Source organism: Dendrobates tinctorius, unplaced genomic scaffold (assembly GCF_039654945.1).
Source record: "Dendrobates tinctorius isolate UK_male_01 unplaced genomic scaffold, ASM3965494v1 ptg000010l, whole genome shotgun sequence".
NCBI lineage: Eukaryota > Metazoa > Chordata > Amphibia > Anura > Dendrobatidae > Dendrobates > Dendrobates tinctorius.
This window is the reverse complement of record NW_027361678.1, coordinates 10,440,972-10,467,127: the sequence shown is the minus strand read 5'-3', so window position 1 is coordinate 10,467,127 and position 26,156 is coordinate 10,440,972. Positions and strand designations below refer to the sequence as shown.

General features: G+C 52.3%; 1 protein-coding gene across 7 annotated transcripts in view; it reads right to left on the bottom strand.

Annotated features, from left to right (window-relative positions):
- COQ6 (coenzyme Q6, monooxygenase) overlaps nucleotides 1–26,103 on the bottom strand; it is a 102,819-nt gene extending 76,716 nt beyond the window's left edge. For 4 of the 7 annotated variants that reach the window (XM_073586709.1, XM_073586712.1, XM_073586718.1 and 1 more), the window contains exons 1-5: nucleotides 23,445–23,475; nucleotides 9,272–9,427; nucleotides 7,966–8,100; nucleotides 7,829–7,887; nucleotides 7,634–7,757 (exon numbers count right to left, since the gene is read on the bottom strand). In XM_073586709.1, coding sequence (XP_073442810.1) covers nucleotides 7,634–7,757; nucleotides 7,829–7,887; nucleotides 7,966–8,100; nucleotides 9,272–9,427; nucleotides 23,445–23,460 — 490 coding nt within the window. In that variant the 5' untranslated portion in view covers nucleotides 23,461–23,475. Of the gene's footprint in view, nucleotides 1–7,633; nucleotides 7,758–7,828; nucleotides 7,888–7,965; nucleotides 8,101–9,271; nucleotides 9,428–23,444; nucleotides 23,476–25,893 lie in introns of those variants that run through there. The other 3 variants (XM_073586733.1, XM_073586723.1, XM_073586737.1) reach the window with 3 other exon arrangements.
- Nucleotides 26,104–26,156: the final 53 nt, after the last annotated feature.

The following is a 26,156-nucleotide window of genomic DNA, read 5'->3' as shown; positions in this document are numbered from 1 at the left end:
GAGATTCGCACCAAGAAAAGAAAGCTCTCCAGGTACGATAATAGAGCTTGGCGGAGGCAGGCTTCCTTGCCCTGATCATAGTTGCAATGACTGCCGGTGAAAAACCTGCCTGGGTTAGAATCCAGGTTTCAAGGGCCATGCCGTCAAATTGAGAGCCCCTGAATTCTGGTGGAAGAACGGACCTTGAGACAGAAGGTCGTGACGGTCGGGTAGACGCCAGGGGACGTCTGCTGTAAGTTGAACGATGTCGGCGTACCATGTACGTCTGGGCCAGTCTGGCGCGATGAGGATGGTTGGAACTCCCTCTTGCTTGATCTTCGTCACGACCCTGGAGATTAGGGGGGAGGGGTGGAAAAATGTACAGGAGTCGGAACTGGGACCAGTCCTGGACCAGGGCATCCGCTCCGAGTGACCGCGGGTCGTGTGTCCTGGCCATGAAATTGGGGACCTTGGTATTGAGATGGGATGCCATTAGGTCCACCTCCGGGGTTCCCCAATGTTGACAGATCTGGTAAAAAATCTCGGGATGGAGAGACCACCCCCCCCGAGTCCATTCCTTGCCTGCTGAGGAAGTCGGCTTCCCAGTTTTCTACACCCGGAATGTGGACCGCAGAAAGTAACGACCTCGTGTCTTCTGCCCAGCGGAGGATATGCGCCACTTCTCTCATCGCCTGGGCGCTGCGGGTCCCGCCTTGGTGGTTCACGTATGCCACAGCCGTGGCATTGTCCGACTGTATCCGTATGTGCGAGGCTGCAAGCAAGTGATGAAAGACTCTCAGTGCCAAGAGGATGGCCCTGATTTCCAGAATATTGATGGGCAATGTCACTTCCCTCGGTGACCACTTGCCTTGTGCCCTGTGATGTAGGTGCACCGCCCCCCAGCCTGTCAGGCTTGCATCGGTAGTCAGGATCTTCCATTGTCCTGAGAGAAAAAGGACCTCGTGTAAGCGAGGTTGGTTTGAGCCACCAATGCAGGGACCTCCTGGTTGACGACGTCAACCTGAACTCCCTGTCGAGGGAGAAGGGATTCCTGTCCCAAGATCTGAGTATGGCTAGTTGAAGGACCCTGAGGTGAAACTGGGCAAATGGCACTGCCTCTATTGCTGCTGCCATCCGGCCGAGGACTCTCATGGCAAACCGGAGAGATCGAGGAGGACTGCGAAGGAGTGTACGAACTCCCAGACGGATGGCCAGTGTCTTGTCCTTGGGAAGGAGCACCAGGCCCCTGGAGGTGTCGAATAACATTCCCAGGAATGTTAGAGTCTGACTTGGGATAGTCGACGATTTCTGTAGGTTGACTAGCCATCCCAGGCGACTCAGTGTGTCTATTGTGATTGAGACACTGACCTCGCAGTCTTTGAAAGTGGGAGACTTGATGAGGAGGTCGTCCAGGTACGGGATGACTAGAATGCCTCTTGAGTGCAGTGCGTCCATGGTGGCCGCCATGACTTTGGTGAACGTTCTTGGAGCCGTGGCGAGTCCGAACGGAAGGGCGACAAACTGGTAGTGGTTTTGGTTGATCGCGAACCTGAGAAACCTTTGGTGGGCGGGGGCAATTGGTATGTGCAGATACGCATCCTGTATGTCTATGGAGGCAAGGTATTCTCCCTGCTCCATGGATGCAATGATGGACCGGAGGGACTCCATGCGGAAATGACGGACCCGTACGTAATTGTTGAGCTGTTTTAGGTCCAGTATGGGTCGAACGCTGCCTCCTTTCTTGGGGACTACGAACAGATTTCAGTAGAACCCTCGGAATCTCTCGTTCGCGGGAACCGGCACCACAACTCCTGCTTGAAGGAGAGAGGAGACCGCTTGGTGGAAAGCACGAGCCTTGTCTGGTAGTGTTGGAGGAATAGAGAGGAAGAACCGGTTCGGTGGAGCGGAAGTGAACTCTATCTTGTATCCGGAAGACACTATTTCCCTGACCCACTTGTCTTCTGTAAAAGGCAGCCAGACTTGCTGAAAGAGTAAAAGTCGGCCGCCTACTGTTGGGGTGTCTTCCGGAGTTCGTGAGTCATGATGAAGCGAAGTTCTGAGGTTTTCCTCCCTTGGGTTTCGCTTGGCCTGCTTTCGACTGCCAAGACCTGTCCGGTCGCTGCTGCGTCCGTGGGTTGTCCCTGCGTGGAGAGCGGTTACGGTTTTGCGCTGGGCGCGAAACGGACCAGCCCGAGGAATTCCGAAAGGATCAGAATCGTGTCTGGTTTCTTCGTTTAAACGTGCGTTTCGGTTTTAGTTGAGGGAGAGAGATACTCTTACCCCCAGTGGCATTGGCTATCATTGTGTCCAACTTTTCGCCAAAAAGTCTTCCAGTAAGATACGGAAGTCGCGTGAGGGACTTCTTTGAGGCCGCATCCGCTTTCCATTCTCGCAGCCAGAGGATGCGTCGTGATGGCGTTTGATGCTATTCCCGCTACACCTCTTGCGGAATCCAGGGCTGCATGAATCATGTAGTCTGCTACCACTGCTATCTTGACCGCTTGGTCCGAGAACTCAGGATTTGAAGCTTGAAGACCCTCCTGTAGTTTTTTGGCCCAAGCCAGGATGGCCTTGGCCGCCCAAACTGAAGCAAACGCAGGGCCCAGGGAGGCGCCTGCCGCTTCGAAAATAGAACGAGCCATGCGTTCTACTTGCCGGTCTGCTGCGTCCCTGAGAGTTGAGCTATCTGGCAGAGAGAGTAAGGTCTGCGCTGCTAGCCTCGAAACCGGGGGGTCCACTTCAGGTGGATCTGTCCATTGTTTGGTGTCTGTCTGTGGGAAGGGGTACTTCGCTTCCAAATATTTGCGATTAGCAAATTTTTTCTCAGGCTGCGCAAACTGTAAGTAAGTAACTGTAAGTATTTTCTCAAACTCATGGTGATTAGGGAAGACCTTAGGTGGTTTCTGAACACTTTCGAAGCAAATCCTATGTTCCGGGACTTCCGGGGCCGACTCTGGAATTTTTAGCACCCGATGGATGGCAGAGATTATGTCCTCAACTAGCGCTGTATTGCTAGGGGGAGAAGGTACCACGGACCTCTCCGTTTCGTTATCTGAGTCGGGAGTCACAGATGCCCTCCGAATCCTGTGCCTCGCTAAGGTGATCAATGGAGGGTGACCTGGGGCGGGGGTGTTCTGTGGTGGGGGATCTCTGTGGTAAATTGCACTGTCTGTGACAGGAGACTGCCTAGGAGACCTGGAATGACGCTGTCTCTCCCTGGAGGGGGACGACCTTGTGCTATAGGATGACTCAGGTGATCGAGACCTGTGGGTCCGCTTACGTCTGTGAGAGTCGGAAGCAGCATGTTCCTGAGACAAGCTGTCCGTTTGCTGTGTAACGTCCATAGCCGGAGCCCGACTCTGCAGAGCTTGCAGCAATGTGGCAGTTAGGTTGTCTATGGACTGTGTCATAGACTGTGACATCTGAGTTGCCCATTCCGGCGTGGCCTGTGACACTGAAGCGTCAGTAGGGACTCCCTGGGGTTCTGACCCAGAGTTCTGGATGCAGTCCCGGCAGTGCGGATACGTGCTGCCACTAGGGAGCGTGGCTTTGCAGGCTGTGCAGAATGCATAGAAACATTCCTGCCTGGTTCTCTTCCTTGAGCCCGGCATAGTGCACAGAGGCTGGCTATAAGGGATCGTACAGGGGTGGCTACGCAGAGGGAACCCACAGAGAGCCTTATAGGAAGTATAGATTCACAGCTGAGTAATGAGAACCCAGCTGTGAGCTTACCCCACCGGTGTGCCCCTAGGTCCAGCGCCGACAGATCCCAGTTCTGTGCCCCCCGGAGACTGCTGTGATGCTTCTCTCCTGGATCTCATCCAAAAAAAATGGCCACCGGGACTCTGAGGAGAGGGAGGAGGGGGCGGAGAGCTGATAAGGGCGCGCTGGGCTGTGTAAAAACGCGCCCTTTCTGCCTCAATCCGCCCCTTCTATGACATTCCAGTGTGTCATTTTAGTCATCCGGGGGGCGGGCCGGGGGGCGGGGAAAAGGCAGCGGCTTCGGCTAGGCCAAAGCCGCGGTCTAAATTAGAGGCCTGATGCCCAGGAGGGCTCCAGAGCGGCGCGGTAGTCCGGGGGGGGGGCGGATTTGTACCAAACCCCCCCCCCAGAATGGTCGACTGGATAGCGGTGGGGGTAGCAGGGGTAGCGGTTCCTGTATGGGGGGCCCCCGGAGCGCTATGGAGCCGCTGCTGCTGCAGAAACAGGGACGCCCTGTCTCTGCTGTGCCATCCAGTCCGCACCCTCCCCCGGCCCCAACAGGATCCCTCAGCTGGTCTGGGGTCCCTGGAAGCTGCGGAATGCTGCCTGTACTCCGACCCTACCTGAGGCGTCTCAACCTAATGCCCCCTGCGGGGGATTAGGGAGGGTGCGTCTGTCACCGTCAGGGGGTCTTCATCCTCTCCTCAACCTCAACCCAGACCCCAAAGGGGTTGGGGAAGGAGGGGGGTCTCGACCTCGAACCAGGACCCGAGGGACTGGGGAGGGAGCGACATGGGGAATAGCCACCTCGACCTCAACCGGGTACCCCTAATGGGGGACCGAGGAGGGAGCCATGCCGGGAGTCTCGCTGGAGACCCGCTTTTCTTCATCTGTAGTCCATTGGAAAAAAATCCAGGAAAAAGACGGAGTAAAAAAAAAAAATTCTTAGGTGTGCCTCCTGCGAAACTAAGAAAAAACTGGAGAAGGCTGACGCCGTCCAGGGGTGTATACTGCAGAGGAGGAGCCAAAGATAATCTTTTTCAGATTATGCATAGTGTCGCCTCCTAGTGGACAGCAGCATAACACCCATGGTTCTGTGTCCCCCCCAATGAGGCGACAGAGTAATTATTTTAAACACTTTTTTTTATTTATTTTTTAACTTTATTACATAGTCCCAGGTGGGACTTCACTGTCCTGTGACAGATCGCTGATGTCACATCACAGATCACTGTGACAGATCAGCGATCTGTCACAGGCACTACTGCAGACTTCCTCATGCCTGCGCTTTGCAGGCACTGAGGAAGCCAGCTCCCTGCAGGCCCCCGTCGCCATCTTGGATTCGGGGGCCTGTAGGGAAAGAGACCCCCGCAGCAGTGCTGCACATTGCGCTGCTGTGGGGGGGCTCAGGGAAGCACGGAGGGAGCCCCCTCCCTGCCGATGCTTCCCTTTAACCCCCGGTACACCGCGATCATGTTTGATCGCGGTGTGCAATGGGTTAATGTGTCGGGGGCGGTCCATGACCGCCCCTGACACATTGTGCCGCGTGTCAGCTGTGATAATCAGCTGACACCCGGCCGCAATCAGCGGCGCTCACCACGTGGGCCCCGCTGATCGCGCTAGACCTATTATCCCGTCCATGGGCATAGGGGCCCGGGTCCCATGGACGGGATAGTACGTCTGATGTCAGAAAGGGGTTAAAGGGACCAAAAAGTAATTGGACAGATTAAATAATTGTAAATAAAATGTTCATTTCTAGTACTTGGTTGAAAACCCTTTGTTGGCAATGACTGCCTGAAGTCTTGAACTCATGGACATCACCAGACGCTGTGTTTCCTCCTTTTTGATGCTCTGCCAGGCCTTCACTGCGGTGGTTTTCAGTTGCTGTTTGTTTGTGGGCCTTTCTGTCTGAAGTTTAGTCTTTAACAAGTGAAATGCATGCTCAATTGGGTTGAGATCAGGTGACTGACTTGGCCATTCAAGAATATTCCACTTCTTTGCTTTAATAAACTCCTGGGTTGCTTTGGCTTTATGTTTTGGGTAATTGTCCATCTGTAGTATGAAACGACGACCAGTTTGGCTGCATTTGGCTGGATCTGAGCACACAGTATGGCTCTGAATACCTCAGAATTCATTCGGCTGCTTCTGTCCTGTGTCACATCATCAATAAACACTAGTGACCCAGTGCCACTGGCAGCCATGCATGCCCAAGCCATCACACTGCCTCCGCCGTGTTTTACAGATGATGTGGTATGCTTTGGATCATGAGCTGTACCACGCCTTCGCCATACTTTTCTCTTTCCATCATTCTGGTAGAGGTTGATCTTGGTTTCATCTGTCCAAAGAATGTTCTTCCAGAACTGAGCTGGCTTTTTTAGATGTTTTTTAGCAAAGTCCAGTCTAGCCTATTTATTCTTGATGCTTATGAGTGGCTTGCACCGTGCAGTGAACCCTCTGTATTTACTTTCATGCAGTCTTCTCTTTATGGTAGATTTGGATATTGATACGCCTTCCTCCTGGAGAGTGTTGTTCACTTGGTTGGCTGTTGTGAAGGGGTTTCTCTTCACCATGGAGATTATTCTGCGATCATCCACCACTGTTGTCTTCCGTGGGCGCCCAGGCGTTTTTGCATTGGTGAGTTCACCAGTGCTTTCTTTCTTTCTTAGGATGTACCAAACTGTAGATTTTGCCACTCCTAATGTTGTAGCAATTTCTCGGATGGGTTTTTTCTGTTTTTGCAGCTTAAGGATGGCTTGTTTCACCTGCATGGAGAGCTCCTTTGACCGAATGTTTCCTTCACAGCAAAACCTTCCAAATGCAAGCACCACACCTCAAATCAACTCCAGGCCTTTTATCTGCTTAATTGAGAATGACATAACGAAGGGATTGCCCACACCTGTCCATGAAATAGCTTTGGAGTCAATTGTCCAATTACTTTTGGTCCCTTTAAAAACAGTGTGGCACATGTTAAGGAGCTGAAACTCCTAAACCCTTCATCCAATTTTAATGTGGATACCCTCAAATTAAAGCTGAAAGTCTGAACTTCAACTGCATCTGAATTGTTTTGTTTAAAATTCATTGTGGTAATGTCTAGAACCAAAATTAGAAAAATGCTGTCTCTGTCCAAATATATATGGACCTAACTGTATTATGTTCTATCTAAATATCTTGATTATTGTATCATAAAAATGATTAAGTGTCTGATGTTCACATTGTACTACAATACATTTTTCACTTAAATATAAGCAATATATATGGGAGTCGGAGTCGGGGTAAGGGAAATTGAGGAGTGTGTGATGCGAGAAACTCCTACGAGTCTCTCGCATCAACACCCGGCACTGCCACCGGCACTCGGACCAGAGCAGTGGCTGCATAGAAATACATGCAGCTGCAGCTCCGGTCCTGAGTGCCGGCAGCAGCACCGGGTGTTGATGCAAGAGACTCGTGCGAGTTTCTCGCATCACACACGGTAGTGTGATCCGGCCTTAAAAGCAGAGTTGCCCTTTACAATCACGGGATCAAGTGGGTGGTGTTAATTACACCCTCGAAGAGTGCTGACACCATGTCCCTGTAATGAGGAAAAGTGAGAAGCGAGTGCACACAGTGAGGCACGGGCAGCTACAGAGATAATCAGTGAGATGCGGGCAGCTATAGAGACCATCAGTGAGACACGGGCAGCAAGAGAGACCATCAGTGAGACACAGGCAGCTAAAGAGACCATCAGTGAGACGCAGGCAGCCATAGAGACCATCGTCGAGACACGGGCAGCAAGAGAGACCATCAGTGAGACACAGGCAGCTAAAAAGACCATCAGTGAGACACAGGCAGCCATAGAGACCATCAGTGAGACGCGGGCAGCTATAGACAGATTCAGAACTTTTTGTAGTGCCCTGCTATACTGACATCTCCAGTTGATTTCGGAGGGATTGGCTGCAGCAGGTCTTTCTGCGCTCACCTGACATGGTGTCCAGCTGGCGGGTTAATGCAGAGGTGATGACATCATTTTCTACTATGTAGCCCATATCCGCCATCCCTTCATTATCGAATGTGATGAGCGCATCCGAGCAGGCATCCCAGACCTGTGAGCACAACATCAGACGGAGGGCAGAACACACGGCCTGAAAATCCTCCATAGTGCCGACAGCCTTACCTGCATTCTTTTCACCGGCTTCAGCCTCATGGCACAGATATGATCCCAAGCACCAATGCCTGTGGTTAAAAAACAGAGGGCAGGGGTCAGTGCTGCGCAGGAGGAGCAGACCCTGGTGCTGCATGCTCTACACTCACTGCTGAGAAGAGTGGCTGATCCTGGGGTGATGGAGCTGACACGGTTGCTGAATTGCTCCGGCAGTGGCTCCAACACCTTTCTCTGTCCGGCTTCCAGCAGAAGGACTCTCTTGTGACGCAAGTGAGGATGAGAACCTGGCAAAGTGGCAAAAATAAGTCAATATCAACCACTAAAGAGTGCAAAGTCAGAGTGTACCAGGGACAAAACCACGAGGACCGCATCAGCTCAGCGCTAGGTCCGCACAGACCTCACCAGTACAGCCTACATCAGTTCAGTTCTAGGGCCACACAGACCGTACCAGTTCAGCTCTAGGGCAGCATGGACCACACCAGCACAGCGCTAGGTCCACACGGAAAGCACTAGCACAGCGCTAGGGCCACACGGAAAGCACCAGCACAGCGCTAGGGACACACGGAAAGCACCAGCACAGCGCTAGGGACACACGGAATGCACCAGCACATCGCTAGGGCTACACGGAAAGCAACAGCACAACGCTAGGGCTACACGGAAAGCAACAGCACAACGTTATGGCCGCACATACAGCACCAGCACAGTGTTAGGGCTGTACGGACAGCACCAGCACAGCGCTAGGGCCGTACGGACAGCACCAGCACAGCGCTAGGGCCGCACGGACAGCACCAGCACAGCGCTAGGGCCGCACGGAATGCACCAGCACAACGCTAGGGCCGCACGGAAAGCAACAGCACAACGCTATGGCCGCATGTACAGCACCAGCACAGCGCTAGGGCCGCACGGACAGCACCAGCACAGCGCTAGGGCCGCACGGACAGCACCAGCACAGCGCTAGGGCCGCACGGACAGCACCAGCACAGCGCTAGGGCCGCACGGACAGCACCAGCACAGCGCTAGGGCCGCACGGACAGCACCAGCACAGCGCTAGGGCCGCACGGACAGCACCAGCACAGCGCTAGGGCCGCACGGACAGCACCAGCACAGCGCTAGGGCCGCACGGACAGCACCAGCACAGCGCTAGGGCCGCACGGACAGCACCAGCACAGCGCTAGGGCCGCACGGACAGCACCAGCACAGCGCTAGGGCCGCACGGACAGCACCAGCACAGCGCTAGGGCCGCACGGACAGCACCAGCACAGCGCTAGGGCCGCACGGACAGCACCAGCACAGCGCTAGGGCCGCACGGACAGCACCAGCACAGCGCTAGGGCCACAGAGAATGCACCATATTTGAAGCTGTGTCGGATTAGGATGCGATTTCCTGGTTTGTGCAAAGTTCATTCGTCTCTATAAATCTCTCGTCAACATGTAAAGTATAAAGATGCCCCCACACCTATGGCGCAAGCCATCGCTGACCCGACCATCCCCCCACCAGATATGATGACATCATAGAGCGTAGAGGACGTAGAGGAGGCAGCAGACCGGCAGAGGTGGCGAACCAAGTACCGAGGAACAACTGGCAAACACAGAGGAAGCGGCATCTCAGCTCCTGAAGGAAGAAAAGAGAATCGCAGTCAGCGCAGAGTCAATAATGATGTGGTGCAGGGGCCACTACACAGCCTAAAGAGCAACAACCCCACACAGTCACTACACAGCCTAAAGATCCAGAATAACCCCACACAGTCACTAAACAGTATAAAGAGACAGAATAATCTCGCAGTCACTACACAGCATAAAGATCCAGAATAACCTCACAATCACTACAAAGCATAAAGAGCCAGAATAACCCCACAGTCACTACACAGCATAAAGAGGCAGAATAACCCCACAGTCACTACACAGTATAAAGAGCCAGAATAACTCCGCAGTAACTACACAGCATAAAGTGCCAGAATAACTCCGCAGTAACTACACAGCATAAAGTGCCAGAATTACCCTGTAGTCACTACACAGCCTAAAGAGTCAGAATAATCCCACAGTCACTACACAGCACAAAGAGTCAGAATAACCCCAAAAGCATAGAGAGCCCATCGGATCCCTTCTGGCTGTCCCTAAATATTCTCATGACCCACTTTCCCCGCCAGGTGATGACGGTTCAGTGACAGCCATCTGCACACAGGACTTGGTAGATCCTATAAGGTTACATGGGGTCAGCCCCTCTATGTTAGGACCATTGTGTTTTTAAACACTGTGATTGGATTCAGCCAGTAGATCTGTGTGATGCAGTGGAGCGCCACCAGTGGTAAAAGACAATCAAGCAGCAAAGATGGAGACTCAAAACACTTCTTTGGTGGCTGTGGATGTGTGTGATAGTGGGGGATGGGTTTGGGGTCTCCAGGGTACGTGAGATGGGTATGGAATCTTCAGGGTACGTGTGCGTGTGATGGTGGGGGATGGGTTTGAGGTCTCCAGGATATGTGCGAGTGATGGGTTTGGGGTCTTCAGGCTCATAGGTTGTAAGCTTGCGAGCAGGGCCCTCATTCCTCTTGGTATCTGCTATGATCTATGTGATTATTGTTATGCTGTAATGTCTATTGTCTGTACAAGTCCCCTAAAAAATGTAAAGTGCTGCGGAATATGTCGGCGCCAAAGAAATAAAATTTATTATTATTAGATTATACGTGTGTGATGGGTTTAATGTCTCAAGGGTACATGTGTGTGATGGGTCTGGGGTCTCCATGGTACGTGTGTGATGGGTTTGGGGTCTCCATGGTATGTGAGTGATTGTGTGGGATGGGTTTGGTGTCTCCAGGGTACGAATGTGTGAGATGTGTTTGGGGTCTCCAGGGTACGAATGTGTGAGATGTGTTTGGGGTCTCCAGGGAACGTGTGTGAGATGGGTTTGGGGTCTCCAGGGAACGTGTGGGTAATGGGTTTACGGTCTCCAGGGTACATACAGCTCTGGCAAAAATTAAGAGACTGCACAGTTTTATAAAAATCAGCTTCTCTACATGTCTGACAGCCATTCCATTCCAGTGTCAGTTGAATTCCAACCAGAGTACACCTCATCTACGTAATGTGCTTCTGATTAGGTGGTCACCTGAAACAAATCTTATTTAATGAAGTAAAGTCTAAAAACCCTGCTGTGGTGTTCACAATCCTCTTGCAATAGGACAAGCTGGATGGAAAAACAAGTGCTAGTAATAGCCCAAAAGTAATAGGAATGTAAAAATAGTTTTTAACCATGCCAAAAGAGTTGAAAAGTCTTGAGTGAGGAAAATAAGGGCTCAATTCTGGCTTTAATAGCAGAGGGATACAGTAAGCATCATGTTGCCTCCATCCTTAAAATTAGTAAGACGGCAGTCCATTACAACAAGGTCAAGCAGCAGACATTGTGGACAACTACAGACCGGCAGTGGGCGAAAACGACTCTCCACAGACCGGAATGACCGTCATATTATTCGAATGTCACTCAGCAACCGCAGGATGGCATCAAGTGACCTACAAAAGGAATGGCAAAAGGCAGCTGGGGTGAAGTGCACGGCCAGAATAGTTCGTAACAGACTCCTAGTGGCAAGGCTCAAGTCATGTAAAGCTAGAAAAAAAGCCTTTCATAAAATGAGAAGCAACGGAGAGCCAGGCTGAAGTTTGCCAAAGACAATAAGGATTGGACCATAGAGAACTGGAGTAAGGTAATCTCTGATGAGTCTAATTTTCAGCTTGGCCCAACGCCTGGTCGTCTAATGGTTAGACGGAGACCTGGAGAGGCGTACAAGTGAGCACCCATTGTGAAATTTGTTGGAGGATCGGTAATGATCTGAGGATGCTTCAGCAAGGCTGGAATTGAGCAGGTTAATCTTTGCAAAGAACGTATGAATCAAGTTGCATACAAGGTTATCCTGGAAAAACAGTTGATTCATTCTGCTCCGGCAATGTTTCCCAACTCTGAGGACTGTTTTTTCCAGCAGGACAATGTTCCATGCCACACAGCTAGGTCAATCAATGTGGGGATGAAGGACCGCCACATCAAATCCCTATCATGGCCAGCCCAATCTCCAGACCTGAATCTCATTGAAATCCTCTGGAATGTAATCAAGAGGAAGATGGATAGTCACAAGCCATCAAAGAACTGCTTAAATTTTTGTACCAGGAGTGGCATAAGGTCACCCAAAAGCAGTGTGAAAGACTGGTGGAAAGCATGCCAAGATGCATGAAAGTCGTGACTAAAAATCAGGGTATTCCACAAAATATTGATTTCCGAAATCTTCCAGAGTTAAAACATTAGTATTGTTGTTTCTAAACGATTATGAACTTGTTTTCTTAGCATTATTTGAGGTCTGTAACCCGGCATTTTTTGTTATTTTGACCATTTCTCATTTTCTGAAAATACAAAATTTAGTGCTTGGAAATTCAGAGACATGTTGTCAGTAGTTTATAGACTAAAAGAACAATTTTACATTTTACTCAAAAGTATACCTATAAAGAGAAAAATCAGGCAAACTGAAAATTTTTGCAGTGGTCTCTTAATTTTTGCCAGAGCTGTATGTGCATGATGGGTTTGAGGTCTCCAGGGTACGTGTGGTGTGTGTGATGGGTTTGGGGTCTCCAGGGTACGTGTGTGATGGGTTTGGGGTCTCCAGGGTACGTGGCAATCTGATGGTGAGGTATGGGTTTGGGATCTCCAGGGTATGTGTGTTTGATGAGTCTGGGGTCTCAAGGGTACGTGTGTGATGGGTTTGGGGTCTTGTGTTTGTGCGCTGAATTTTGGGTCTCCAGGGTACGTATGTGTTTGGGATCTCCAGGGTTCGTGTGTGTGATGGGTTTGGGGTCTCCATGGTACGTGTTTGTGATGTGTTTGGGGTCTCCAGGGTACGCGTTTGTGATGGATTTTGGGTCTCCGGGGTACATATGAGTTTGGGGTCTCCAGGGTACGTGTGTGTTTGATGGGTTTAGGGTCTCCAGAGTACGTTTGTGTGATGGGTTTGCGGTTTCCAAGATACGTGGAAATCGGTGATGGTGTGTGATGAGTTTTGGGTCTCCAGGGTACGTATGTGTGTGTGATCGATTTTGGGTCTCCAGGGTACTTATGTGTTTGATGGGTTTGGGGTCTTCAGGTTACGTACAGTCCCTTACGAAAGTATTCGGCCCCCTGGAACTTTTCAACCTTTTCCCACATATCATGCTTCAAACATACCAAATGTAAATTTTTGGTGAAGAATCAACAAGTGGGACACAATTGTGAAGTTGAACGAAATTTATTGGTTATTTTAAATTTTTGTGGAAATTAAATAACTGAAAAGTGGGGCGTGCAATATTATTCGGTCCCTTTAACTTAACACTTAGTTGTGCCACCTTTTGCTGCGATTACAGCTGCAAGTCGCTTGGGGTATGTCTCTATCAGTTTTGTACATCGAGAGACTGAAAGTCTTGCCCATTCTTCCTTGGCAAACACCTCGAGCTCAGTGAGGTTTGATGGAGATCATTTGTGAACAGCAGTTTTCAGCTCTTTCCACAGATTCTCGATTGTCTTAAGGTCTGGATTTTGACTTGGCCAAACACCTGGATACTTTTATTTGTGAACCATTCCATTGTAGATTTTACTTTATTGTTTGGGATCATTGTCTTGTTGGAAGACAAATCTCCGTCCCAGTCTCAGGTCTTTTGCAGACCCCAACAGGTTTTCTTCAAGAATGGTCCTGTATTTGGCTCCATACATCTTCCCATCAATTTAAACCATCTTCCCTGTCCCTGCTGAAGAAAAGCAGCCCCAAACCATGATGCTGCCACCACCATGTTTGACAGTGGGGATGGTGTATTCAGGGTGATAAGCTGTGTTGCCTTTACGCCAAACATATCGTTTGGCATTGTTGCCAAAAAGTTCAATTTTGATTTCATTTGACCAGAGCACCTTCTTCCACATGTTTGGTGTGTCTCCCAGGTGGCTTGTTGCAAACTTTAAACGACACTTTTCATGGACATCTTTGAGAAATGGCTTTCTTCTTGCCACTCTTCAATAAAGGCCAGATTTGTGCAGTGTACGACTGATTGTTGTCCTATGGACAGACTGTCCCACCTCAGCTGTAGATCTCTGCAGTTCATCCAGAGTGATCATGGGCCTCTTGGCTGCATCTCTGATCAGTCTTCTCCTTGTTTGAGATGAAAGTTTAGAGGGACGGCCGGATCTTGGTAGATTTGCAGTGGTATGATACTCCTTCCATTTCAATATGATCGCTTGCATAGTGCTCCTTGAGATGTTTAAAGTTTTGGAAATCATTTTGTATCCAAATCCGGATTTCAACTTCTCCACAACAGTATCACAGACTTGCCTGTTGTGTTCCTTGGTCTTCATGATGCTCTCCGTGCTTCAAACATAACCCTGAGACTATCACAGAGCAGGTGCATTTATACGGAGACTTGATTACACACAGGTGGATTATATTTATCATCATTAGTTATTTAGGACAACATTGGATCATTCAGAGATCCACAATAAACTTCTGGAGTTTGCTGCACTGAAAGTAAAGGGGCCGAATAATATTGCACGCCCCACTTTTCAGTATTTTAATTTCCACAAAATTTAAAATAACCAATAAATTTTGTTCAACTTCACAATAGTGTTCCACTTGTTGATTATTCACCAAAAATGTACATTTGGTATCTTTATGTTTGAAGCATATGTGGGAAAAGGTTGAAAAGTTCCACGGGGCCGAATACTTTCGCAAGGCACTGTGTGTGTTTGGGGTCTCCAGAGTACATTTGTGTGTGATGGGTTTGGGGTTTCCAGGGTATGTGGAAATATGTGATGGTGGGTGTAATAAGTAAAATATGACCTCGCTGGAACATTCCAGAAGCAGCTGTGGGTGTCTCCTCTGCCTGTTTGTAATCCTACACCAGACATTTCCTGTGCCAGCAGCTCTCTCTCTCTCCCTTCCCCCCTCCCTGCACAGCCAGGAAAAGGATTCCTTTGTTTTAGCCATGCAGGGAAGCATATAAATGGGAGATATTAGCGAAGCTATAGCGCGGACTCCGTTCACGACAGAAAAATGAAACGGACATTTCTATTATATGCGGTGATCCGGCTTCACTATGGTGGTCCTTGCCAAGTTCTAGCCCCAGCAGAAACGGAGAAATGGATCCCTCCTAAACGGTGTCATAACTATTGCATGTTTGGTTTTGAATTATTGTATTCGACAAACTAAAAAGAATGATACCATGTGCGTGTTTATACGAGGTACCCTCTGCGAGATATAGTCATTATAAGTTTTGTAGTCAGAATTGTAACTTAGAGCAGAGGGGTGGACCTACCCCAGACGGCCCCTTTTATGATGTCGCAAACCCAAACCTATAAGGTACTCCCCCCCTGAAATTAGTCATTCGAGCGGGAGGTTTGATGCAAGAAGGATCCCCCAGATGCAGGGTGACGTGTGGCTGCTGCCCCTCCCCCCGCCACATGGTTAGCATACAGACCATCTAAGCAACTGTAAGTGTTGATCTATGTTCATCCCTTTTATTTTATATTTGCATTGTACATACCTAATGTCTCAACTTTGTAACCTCTTATCTGTGTAATCACTGCCCCCTTTGGGGAATAAATTATAAAATTTATTAGTCTGCCTTCATGCTCTAAGAACGAACGTACACGTGCCTTTAAGATAATTGCTACTAATTTGGGGGTTTTCTACGAACCCTCTTAATTAACTCATTGATTAAGTGAATCGTAGCTGGCGGCAGCACCATGTGATCTGAGCCCCGGGTACTGCTGGCTGTGACGGAAAGGGATTTTTATAAGCTAATTGGGTGGCTGCGGCCAGAGCATTTATAATTCCCTCACTGCAGCGTGCTGGGTGGCCAGACCTCATTGAAGCAGCCGGCCAGTGACCAATTATCCCAGGTGTAGTTCCCTGACTGACCTGAGGCTAAGGGGGCGCCACAGAGCTGCGAGTTCCAAAGTGGAACTGAAAAGCTTCGTGAAGTATTGTGGGCAGTGGTGGGACAACCAAAATAACCCCCCCTGCGATAAGTTTTTAGGGCAAGACTAGCTTGCTGTTTTTATCACATGGCGCCAGCGGTGGGATAACTAAGATAAGCCCCCCCTGCGCCCGTGATAGCCGTGTCGGCAGTGCGTCGCATCCCTCCATCCGGGACAGTGGGGGATGGGTGTATGATGGGTTTGGGGGTCTCATGGGTACGTGTGTTTGTCCGATGAATTTTGGGTCTCCAGGGTACATATGTGTTTGAAGGGTTTGGAATCTCGAGGGTACGTGTTATGAATGAGTCACCGAGGAGGAAAAAACAAAAAGCAAGCTAAGCCCAGAAAACCGGAGAGGTTGGTAACTAGCGGATTGCAGACCCCTGATCCTATCCACACAACTAGCAGTAGCCGTGGAGCATGCCTACGGTGGTCCTAGACGCCTCGTCGCGGCCGGAGAACTAAATAAGCCTAAAGAAAGAAAAGGGAAATCTAAACTTCCCCAGAGCAGACCCCAAAGCAATAGACAGCCCCCAACATGTATGGTTGGTGAAACAAGATGAAAACACAAACACAGATAGAAAGATAGGCTGAGCAAACGATGGGGCCCTCACTAGCTAGAAAGGACAGGAAAGAAAAGCTGTTGTCTGCAATCACGCAAAAAACCCTGCCAAAAAATGTCCAACACGTCTGATAGAAAAAAGCCCTGAAGTCGCTAGACTTCAATTCCCTATATCAGCACTCAGGTATATTCTGAAGACAGAGCAAAAGAGATCAACTGATCAGAGACAAAATGGGGATTCAGCCCAGTCCCAGCCAGGGCTGGCTGAACACAAAAACCAAGCAAACCAGACCAAAAACTCATTTGAAAAATAGCAGAGCAAACTTAGCTTTAAGAAGGCAGGAACCAAACTGGAAACCAGAATCCACAGTCAGGAGAAATCACCAGCAAGAAACTAGGGAGTCGGCTGCCTTAAATCCAGTCAGAAACTCCTGATGTCCAATCGCAATCCTCTTCCTCAGGTGGCCGGTATCTGCCATTTAGATCAGCTTCATTACCACCCTTCACCAACAGAGGGAGTCCAGATAGAGAACTCACTACTCCTCTGTTAGCACAGCCAGCTCCATAACCCTCACCAGAAGCCACAGGCAAACCCGAAAATGAGCTCACAACAGGTACGTGTGTGTGATGGGTTTGGAATCTCCAGGGTACTTATGTGTATGCGATGAATTTTGGGTCTCCAGGGTACGTATGTATTTGATGGATTTGGGGTCTTCAGGTTACGTATGTGTGCTTGGGGTCTCCAGAGTACATTTCTGTGTGATGGGTTTGGGGTCTCCAGGGTACATGTGTTTGATGGGTTTGGGGTCTCAAGGGTACGTGTGTGTGTGATGGGTTTGGGGTCTCAAGGGTACGTGTGTGTGATGAGTTTGGGGTCTCAAGGGTACGTGTGTGTGTGTGATGGGTTTGGGATCTCAAGGGTACTCATGCGTGTGCAATGAATTTTGGGTCTCCAGGGTACGTATGTGTTTGATGAGTTTGGGATCTCCAGGGTACGTGTGTGGAATGGGTTTGGTGTCTCCAGGGTACGCACGTGTGATTTGTTTGGGGTCTCCAGGGTACGTGTGTGTGTGTGATGGGTTTTGGGTATCCAGGGTATGTGTGTGTGATGAGTTTTGGGTCTCCAGGGTACAGTGAAACGTGTGATGGTGGGGGATGTGTTTGGGGTCTCTAGTGTGCAGTACGTGTGTATGCTGACTTATTCCAGACAGAATGATCGCAAGGACCCTCTCGTGGCGAGGCTTATGAAGCCCTGTAGCTGCCCTTACCAAGCACATATACACCTGGCGGCACAAACCTTCAGTAGGTGACATTGCCCTCACTGTAAAGTCTCCTATTGCCACGGCACTTAAGGTTTCCTGCAATAATATCCCTTGCTACAAATAACGGAATCATCCGATGCGCCCCCTCCCCGTCACCACTGCAGCCAAATGCTGGGCTCAGCAGCCATGCTGAAGTCCATAGCGTGAGCAGCGAAGCCTAGTGATTGGCTACAAAGGTGATGTGAGCTGAAATAGTGACTTCACCACTGCAACCTGTAAACCATCAATAGAGATGCAGTGCTGGGCCTGCGGAGGGTGAGTAAGACATGGGATTAATAACATTAGCACAGAGACAATGATGAAGAGAAAAGATATAGCTCAAAAAATTTCTTCTAGAGGTTCTGTAAAATACATGGAAAATTTAAGATTTTAAGTCACTTCACAAACAAAAGGACATCAGTCTAAAAAGCGAATGACTGACCCCACGAGCCAGCTCTATGCTCCTTACTCCAGTCCTATCAGCACGCAGCCGGCTATATGCTCCGTACTCCAGTCCTATCAGTACAAAACCGGCTCTATCCTCCGTATTCCAGTCCTATCAGTACGCAGCCGGCTCTATGCTCCGTATTCCAGTCCTATCAGTTACACAGACGGCTCTATGCTCCGTATTCCAGTCCTATCAGTACACAGCCGGCTCTATGCTCCGGACTCCAGGCCAATCAGTGCACAGCCGGCTCTATGCTCCGGACTCCAGTCCTATCAGTACACAGCCGGCTCTATGCTCCGGACTCCAGTCCTATCAGTACACAGCCGGCTCTATGCTCCGGACTCCAGTCCTATCAGTACACAGCCGGCTCTATGCTCCGGACTCCAGTCCTATCAGTACACAGCCGGCTCTATGCTCCGGACTCCAGTCCTATCAGTACACAGCCGGCTCTATGCTCCGGACTCCAGTCCTATCAGTACACAGCCGGCTCTATGCTCCGGACTCCAGTCCTATCAGTACACAGCCGGCTCTATGCTCCGGACTCCAGTCCTATCAGTACACAGCCGGCTCTATGCTCCGGACTCCAGTCCTATCAGTACACAGCCGGCTCTATGCTCCGGACTCCAGTCCTATCAGTACACAGCCGGCTCTATGCTCCGGACTCCAGTCCTATCAGTACACAGCCGGCTCTATGCTCCGGACTCCAGTCCTATCAGTACACAGCCGGCTCTATGCTCCGGACTCCAGTCCTATCAGTACACAGCCGGCTCTATGCTCCGGACTCCAGTCCTATCAGTACACAGCCGGCTCTATGCTCCGGACTCCAGTCCTATCAGTACACAGCCGGCTCTATGCTCCGGACTCCAGTCCTATCAGTACACAGCCGGCTCTATGCTCCGGACTCCAGTCCTATCAGTACACAGCCGGCTCTATGCTCCGGACTCCAGTCCTATCAGTACACAGCCGGCTCTATGCTCCGGACTCCAGTCCTATCAGTACACAGCCGGCTCTATGCTCCGGACTCCAGTCCTATCAGTACACAGCCGGCTCTATGCTCCGGACTCCAGTCCTATCAGTACACAGCCGGCTCTATGCTCCGGACTCCAGTCCTATCAGTACACAGCCGGCTCTATGCTCCGGACTCCAGTCCTATCAGTACACAGCCGGCTCTATGCTCCGGACTCCAGTCCTATCAGTACACAGCCGGCTCTATGCTCCGGACTCCAGTCCTATCAGTACACAGCCGGCTCTATGCTCCGGACTCCAGTCCTATCAGTACACAGCCGGCTCTATGCTCCGGACTCCAGTCCTATCAGTACACAGCCGGCTCTATGCTCCGGACTCCAGTCCTATCAGTACACAGCCGGCTCTATGCTCCGGACTCCAGTCCTATCAGTACACAGCCGGCTCTATGCTCCGGACTCCAGTCCTATCAGTACACAGCCGGCTCTATGCTCCGGACTCCAGTCCTATCAGTACACAGCCGGCTCTATGCTCCGGACTCCAGTCCTATCAGTACACAGCCGGCTCTATGCTCCGGACTCCAGTCCTATCAGTACACAGCCGGCTCTATGCTCCGGACTCCAGTCCTATCAGTACACAGCCGGCTCTATGCTCCGGACTCCAGTCCTATCAGTACACAGCCGGCTCTATGCTCCGGACTCCAGTCCTATCAGTACACAGCCGGCTCTATGCTCCGGACTCCAGTCCTATCAGTACACAGCCGGCTCTATGCTCCGGACTCCAGTCCTATCAGTACACAGCCGGCTCTATGCTCCGGACTCCAGTCCTATCAGTACACAGCCGGCTCTATGCTCCGGACTCCAGTCCTATCAGTACACAGCCGGCTCTATGCTCCGGACTCCAGTCCTATCAGTACACAGCCGGCTCTATGCTCCGGACTCCAGTCCTATCAGTACACAGCCGGCTCTATGCTCCGGACTCCAGTCCTATCAGTACACAGCCGGCTCTATGCTCCGGACTCCAGTCCTATCAGTACACAGCCGGCTCTATGCTCCGGACTCCAGTCCTATCAGTACACAGCCGGCTCTATGCTCCGGACTCCAGTCCTATCAGTACACAGCCGGCTCTATGCTCCGGACTCCAGTCCTATCAGTACACAGCCGGCTCTATGCTCCGGACTCCAGTCCTATCAGTACACAGCCGGCTCTATGCTCCGGACTCCAGTCCTATCAGTACACAGCCGGCTCTATGCTCCGGACTCCAGTCCTATCAGTACACAGCCGGCTCTATGCTCCGGACTCCAGTCCTATCAGTACACAGCCGGCTCTATGCTCCGGACTCCAGTCCTATCAGTACACAGCCGGCTCTATGCTCCGGACTCCAGTCCTATCAGTACACAGCCGGCTCTATGCTCCGGACTCCAGTCCTATCAGTACACAGCCGGCTCTATGCTCCGGACTCCAGTCCTATCAGTACACAGCCGGCTCTATGCTCCGGACTCCAGTCCTATCAGTACACAGCCGGCTCTATGCTCCGGACTCCAGTCCTATCAGTACACAGCCGGCTCTATGCTCCGGACTCCAGTCCTATCAGTACACAGCCGGCTCTATGCTCCGGACTCCAGTCCTATCAGTACACAGCCGGCTCTATGCTCCGGACTCCAGTCCTATCAGTACACAGCCGGCTCTATGCTCCGGACTCCAGTCCTATCAGTACACAGCCGGCTCTATGCTCCGGACTCCAGTCCTATCAGTACACAGCCGGCTCTATGCTCCGGACTCCAGTCCTATCAGTACACAGCCGGCTCTATGCTCCGGACTCCAGTCCTATCAGTACACAGCCGGCTCTATGCTCCGGACTCCAGTCCTATCAGTACACAGCCGGCTCTATGCTCCGGACTCCAGTCCTATCAGTACACAGCCGGCTCTATGCTCCGGACTCCAGTCCTATCAGTACACAGCCGGCTCTATGCTCCGGACTCCAGTCCTATCAGTACACAGCCGGCTCTATGCTCCGGACTCCAGTCCTATCAGTACACAGCCGGCTCTATGCTCCGGACTCCAGTCCTATCAGTACACAGCCGGCTCTATGCTCCGGACTCCAGTCCTATCAGTACACAGCCGGCTCTATGCTCCGGACTCCAGTCCTATCAGTACACAGCCGGCTCTATGCTCCGGACTCCAGTCCTATCAGTACACAGCCGGCTCTATGCTCCGGACTCCAGTCCTATCAGTACACAGCCGGCTCTATGCTCCGGACTCCAGTCCTATCAGTACACAGCCGGCTCTATGCTCCGGACTCCAGTCCTATCAGTACACAGCCGGCTCTATGCTCCGGACTCCAGTCCTATCAGTACACAGTCGGCTCTATGCTCCGGACTCCAGTCCTATCAGTACACAGCCGGCTCTATGCTCCGGACTCCAGTCCTATCAGTACACAGCCGGCTCTATGCTCCGGACTCCAGTCCTATCAGTACACAGCCGGCTCTATGCTCCGGACTCCAGTCCTATCAGTACACAGCCGGCTCTATGCTCCGGACTCCAGTCCTATCAGTACACAGCCGGCTCTATGCTCCGGACTCCAGTCCTATCAGTACACAGCCGGCTCTATGCTCCGGACTCCAGTCCTATCAGTACACAGCCGGCTCTATGCTCCGGACTCCAGTCCTATCAGTACACAGCCGGCTCTATGCTCCGGACTCCAGTCCTATCAGTACACAGCCGGCTCTATGCTCCGGACTCCAGTCCTATCAGTACACAGCCGGCTCTATGCTCCGGACTCCAGTCCTATCAGTACACAGCCGGCTCTATGCTCCGGACTCCAGTCCTATCAGTACACAGCCGGCTCTATGCTCCGGACTCCAGTCCTATCAGTACACAGCCGGCTCTATGCTCCGGACTCCAGTCCTATCAGTACACAGCCGGCTCTATGCTCCGGACTCCAGTCCTATCAGTACACAGCCGGCTCTATGCTCCGGACTCCAGTCCTATCAGTACACAGCCGGCTCTATGCTCCGGACTCCAGTCCTATCAGTACACAGCCGGCTCTATGCTCCGGACTCCAGTCCTATCAGTACACAGCCGGCTCTATGCTCCGGACTCCAGTCCTATCAGTACACAGCCGGCTCTATGCTCCGGACTCCAGTCCCATCAGTACACAGCCGGCTCTATGCTCCGGACTCCAGTCCCATCAGTACACAGCCGGCTCTATGCTCCGGACTCCAGTCCTATCAGTACACAGCCGGCTCTATGCTCCGGACTCCAGTCCTATCAGTACACAGCCAGTTCTATGCTCTGTACTCCAGACCAGTCAGTGCACAGCAGGCTCTATGCTTCATACTCCAGGCCTATCAGTACACAGCCGGCTCTATGCAACGTACTCCAGTCCTATCAGTACGCAGAGGGTCACTATGCTCCGTACTCCAGTCCTATCATTACACATTCGGCGTCCTAAGCTTACTCTATGCTCCGTACTCCAGCTCCATCAGTACAGTCGGCTATGTGCTCCATTCTCCTGTCTTATCAGTGCGCAACAGGCTCTATGCTCCATACTCCAGGCCTATCAGTGCACAGCCGGCACTATGCTCCGTACTCCAGTCCTATCAGTGCGCAGCAGGCTCTATGCTCCATACTCCTGTCCTATCAGTACACAGCAGGCTCTATGCTCCGCACTCCAGGCCTATCAGTGCACAGCAGGCTCTATGCTCCGTACTCCAAGCCTATCAGTGCGCAGCAGGCTCTATGCTCAGTACTCCAGGCCTATCAGTGCGCAGAGGGATCTATGCTCCGTACTCCAGGCCTATCAGTACACAGTCGGCTCTATGCTCCGTACTCCAGGCCTATCAGTACACAGTCGGCTCTATGCTCCGTACTCCAGTCCTATAAGACCTAAGCCGGATATCTGCTCTGTACTCCAGTCCTATCAATGAGCAGCCGGGTCTATGCTCCATACTCCAGTCCCATCAGTGTGCAGAGGGGCTCTATGCTCCAAACCCCAGGCACATCAGTGCGCAGCAGGTTCCATGCTCCATACTCCAGTTCTATCAGTGCATAGCCGGCTCCGTGCTCCTGCGGGGAGTTGCCAACCTAGTCTGACGACACACCGACAGAGCAGACCGGAAGCCGCAGAATCGCCATACCACAAGTCTTCAGCATTTCTAATTCGGGAAAGATTCAGAATCTTATTTTTGCTCTCTCTCGACTGTGACCCATCGCCCTATTTGTGGGCACTGAGGGGCGTCTCCATGATACAAATCATACTGCATGAGTTTATTTTGCTCTAATTTGTCAAGAGAATCTCTGCAGGGGGCGACACTGCTCCTACATGCAGCTGAAATGTGGGGACGACGTGCAGCGAATCTACGTGGTAAAGGTTTCCCCTCACTAAGAAGATGGTCCATGCGATAATCCACCTAGAACATTGCAGCTCCTTCTTCGACTCTGCACAGACTGACAGTGTCGGAGTCCGCAGCGCTGCGGCAGTGAGATGTCTAACCTTCCCATAGAGGATACCCTGCTACTCCATCATGACGATCCCCACATAAAACTCTCTGATCACAAATAGATTAATGTAACAAATCTTCTCACGAAGCGGAGCCGCTCCCCTCATTCCCGCAGCGTGACCTCAGCCTCACTGCCTCAACCCCAGAGCGTGACCTTGGCCCCACCACCCCGCCTTATCCCCGCAGCATAACCTCAGCCTCATCACCTAGCCTCATCACCTCGCATCATCCCCGCAGCGTGACCTCAGCCTCATCACCTCGCATCATCCCCGCAGCGTGACCTCAGCCTCACCGCCTCATCACCGCAGCGTGACCATGGCCTCACCACCCTGCCTCATCCCTGCAGCGTGACCTTGGTCTCACCACCCCATCCCCACAGCATGACCTTGACCTCACCATCCTGCTTCATCCCCGCAGTGTAACCTCGGCCTTTTCTCCCCTCTCTGCCTCATTCCTACAGGGTAACTTCAGCCTCACCGTCCCGCCTCATTCACGCAGTGTGACCTTGGCCTCACCGCCCCGGTCTACCTCATACCTGCAGCGTGTCCTCAGCCTCACCACCCCGCCTCATCCTTGCTGTGTGAACTCGGCCTCACCACCCCGCTCTGCCCCGTCCCCACAGCGTTACCTATGCCTCACCTCTCCGCCTCATCCCTGCAGTTACCTCGGCCTCACCGTCCCGCTTTGCCTCATCCCCGCAGCGTTACCTCGGCCTCACCATCCCGCCTCATCCCTGCAGTGTGACCTTAACCCCACTCTGCCTCATCTCTAGTAAATACAAAAAACCCCAGTGGCATATATGATGCCAGTTTGTGAGATAATTATAAACACACACCAGGGATGACCTCATCTCTGCAGCGTGACCTTGGTCTCACCGGCCCGTCTCATCCCCGCAGTGTGACCTCAGTCTCACCGCCCCGCCTCATCCCTGCAGCATTACCTCGGCCTCACTGCACCGCCTCATCCCTGCAGTGTGCTCTTGGCCTCATCACTGCAGCATTAACTTAGCCTCACCGTCCCGCCTCATCCCCACCATCCCGCCTCATCCCTGCAATGTGACCTTGGCCTCACCCTCTTGCTCAGTCATCTCTGTAGCGTGACCTTAGCCTCACCACCCCGCCTCATCCCTGCAGCCTTACCTCAGCCTCACCCCTGCGGTGTGACCTTAGCCTCACTGCTGCCTGCCCCATCCACTCAGCTTCACCTCAGCCTCACCACCCCTCCCTGCATGACCTCGGCCTCACCTCATCCACGCAGCTTGACCTCAGCCGCACCACCCCGCCTTATCCCTGCAGCGTGACCTCGGCCTCACCGCCCCATCTCATCCCCACAGCATGACCTCGGCCTCACCCCTGCAGCATAACTTCGGCCTCACCGCCCCACTCTTCTCCTCCTCACTCACTGTCCTGCTTTCCCTCACTTTCTGCTGCTCCTCACTGGCCCGCTCCTCCACTCTCCCTCACTCTTTGCTGCTCCCTCTCATTGCCCCACTCCTCCACTCTCTGTTACCCTTCACTGCTCTACTGCCCCACTCCTCCGCGCTCTCTCTGGTCCCCTGCCCCGGTCCTCCGCGCTCTCTCTGCTCCCCTACACTGCTCTACTGCCCCACTCCTCCGCGCTCTCTCTGCTCCCCTACACTGCTCTACTGCCCCACTCCTCCACGCTCTCTCTGCTCCCCTACACTGCTCTACTGCCCCACTCCTCCGCGCTCTCTCTGCTCCCCTGCCCCGGTCCTCCGCGCTCTCTCTGCTCCCCGGCCCCGGTCCTCCGCGCTCTCTCTGCTCCCCTACACTGCTCTACTGCCCCACTCCTCCGCGCTCTCTCTGCTCCCCTACACTGCTCTACTGCCCCACTCCTCCGCGCTCTCTCTGCTCCCCTACACTGCTCTACTGCCCCACTCCTCCGCGCTCTCTCTGCTCCCCTACCCCGGTCCTCCGCGCTCTCTCTGGTCCCCTACACTGCTCTACTGCCCCACTCCTCCGCGCTCTCTCTGGTCCCCTGCCCCGGTCCTCCGCGCTCTCTCTGCTCCCCTACACTGCTCTACTGCCCCACTCCTCCGCGCTCTCTCTGCTCCCCTACACTGCTCTACTGCCCCACTCCTCCGCGCTCTCTCTGGTCCCCTGCCCCGGTCCTCCGCGCTCTCTCTGCTCCCCTACACTGCTCTACTGCCCCACTCCTCCGCGCTCTCTCTGCTCCCCTACACTGCTCTACTGCCCCACTGCCCCGGTCCTCCGCGCTCTCTCTGCTCCCCGGCCCCGGTCCTCCGCGCTCTCTCTGCTCCCCTACACTGCTCTACCGCCCCACTCCTCCGCGCTCTCTCTGTTCCCTTACACTGCTCTACTGCCCGGCTCCTATGCAGCATTCCAGCTGGGACACCAGAGTCACCGTACCAACCTACACAAGACTCCACTATTCGCCCTACGCGCCGCGGTCGCAGACGTAATGACGTCACTCTCTAGCCGGTCGCTATAATCAGAGGGAGGAGCTCGGAACACGTGACTTGTGCCAGCATTTCCCACACCAGATAATTTTTCACGTAGTTATGTAGTGGGCGGGGTTACTGGTAGGCGGAGCCAGACCCACGTACATAGGGT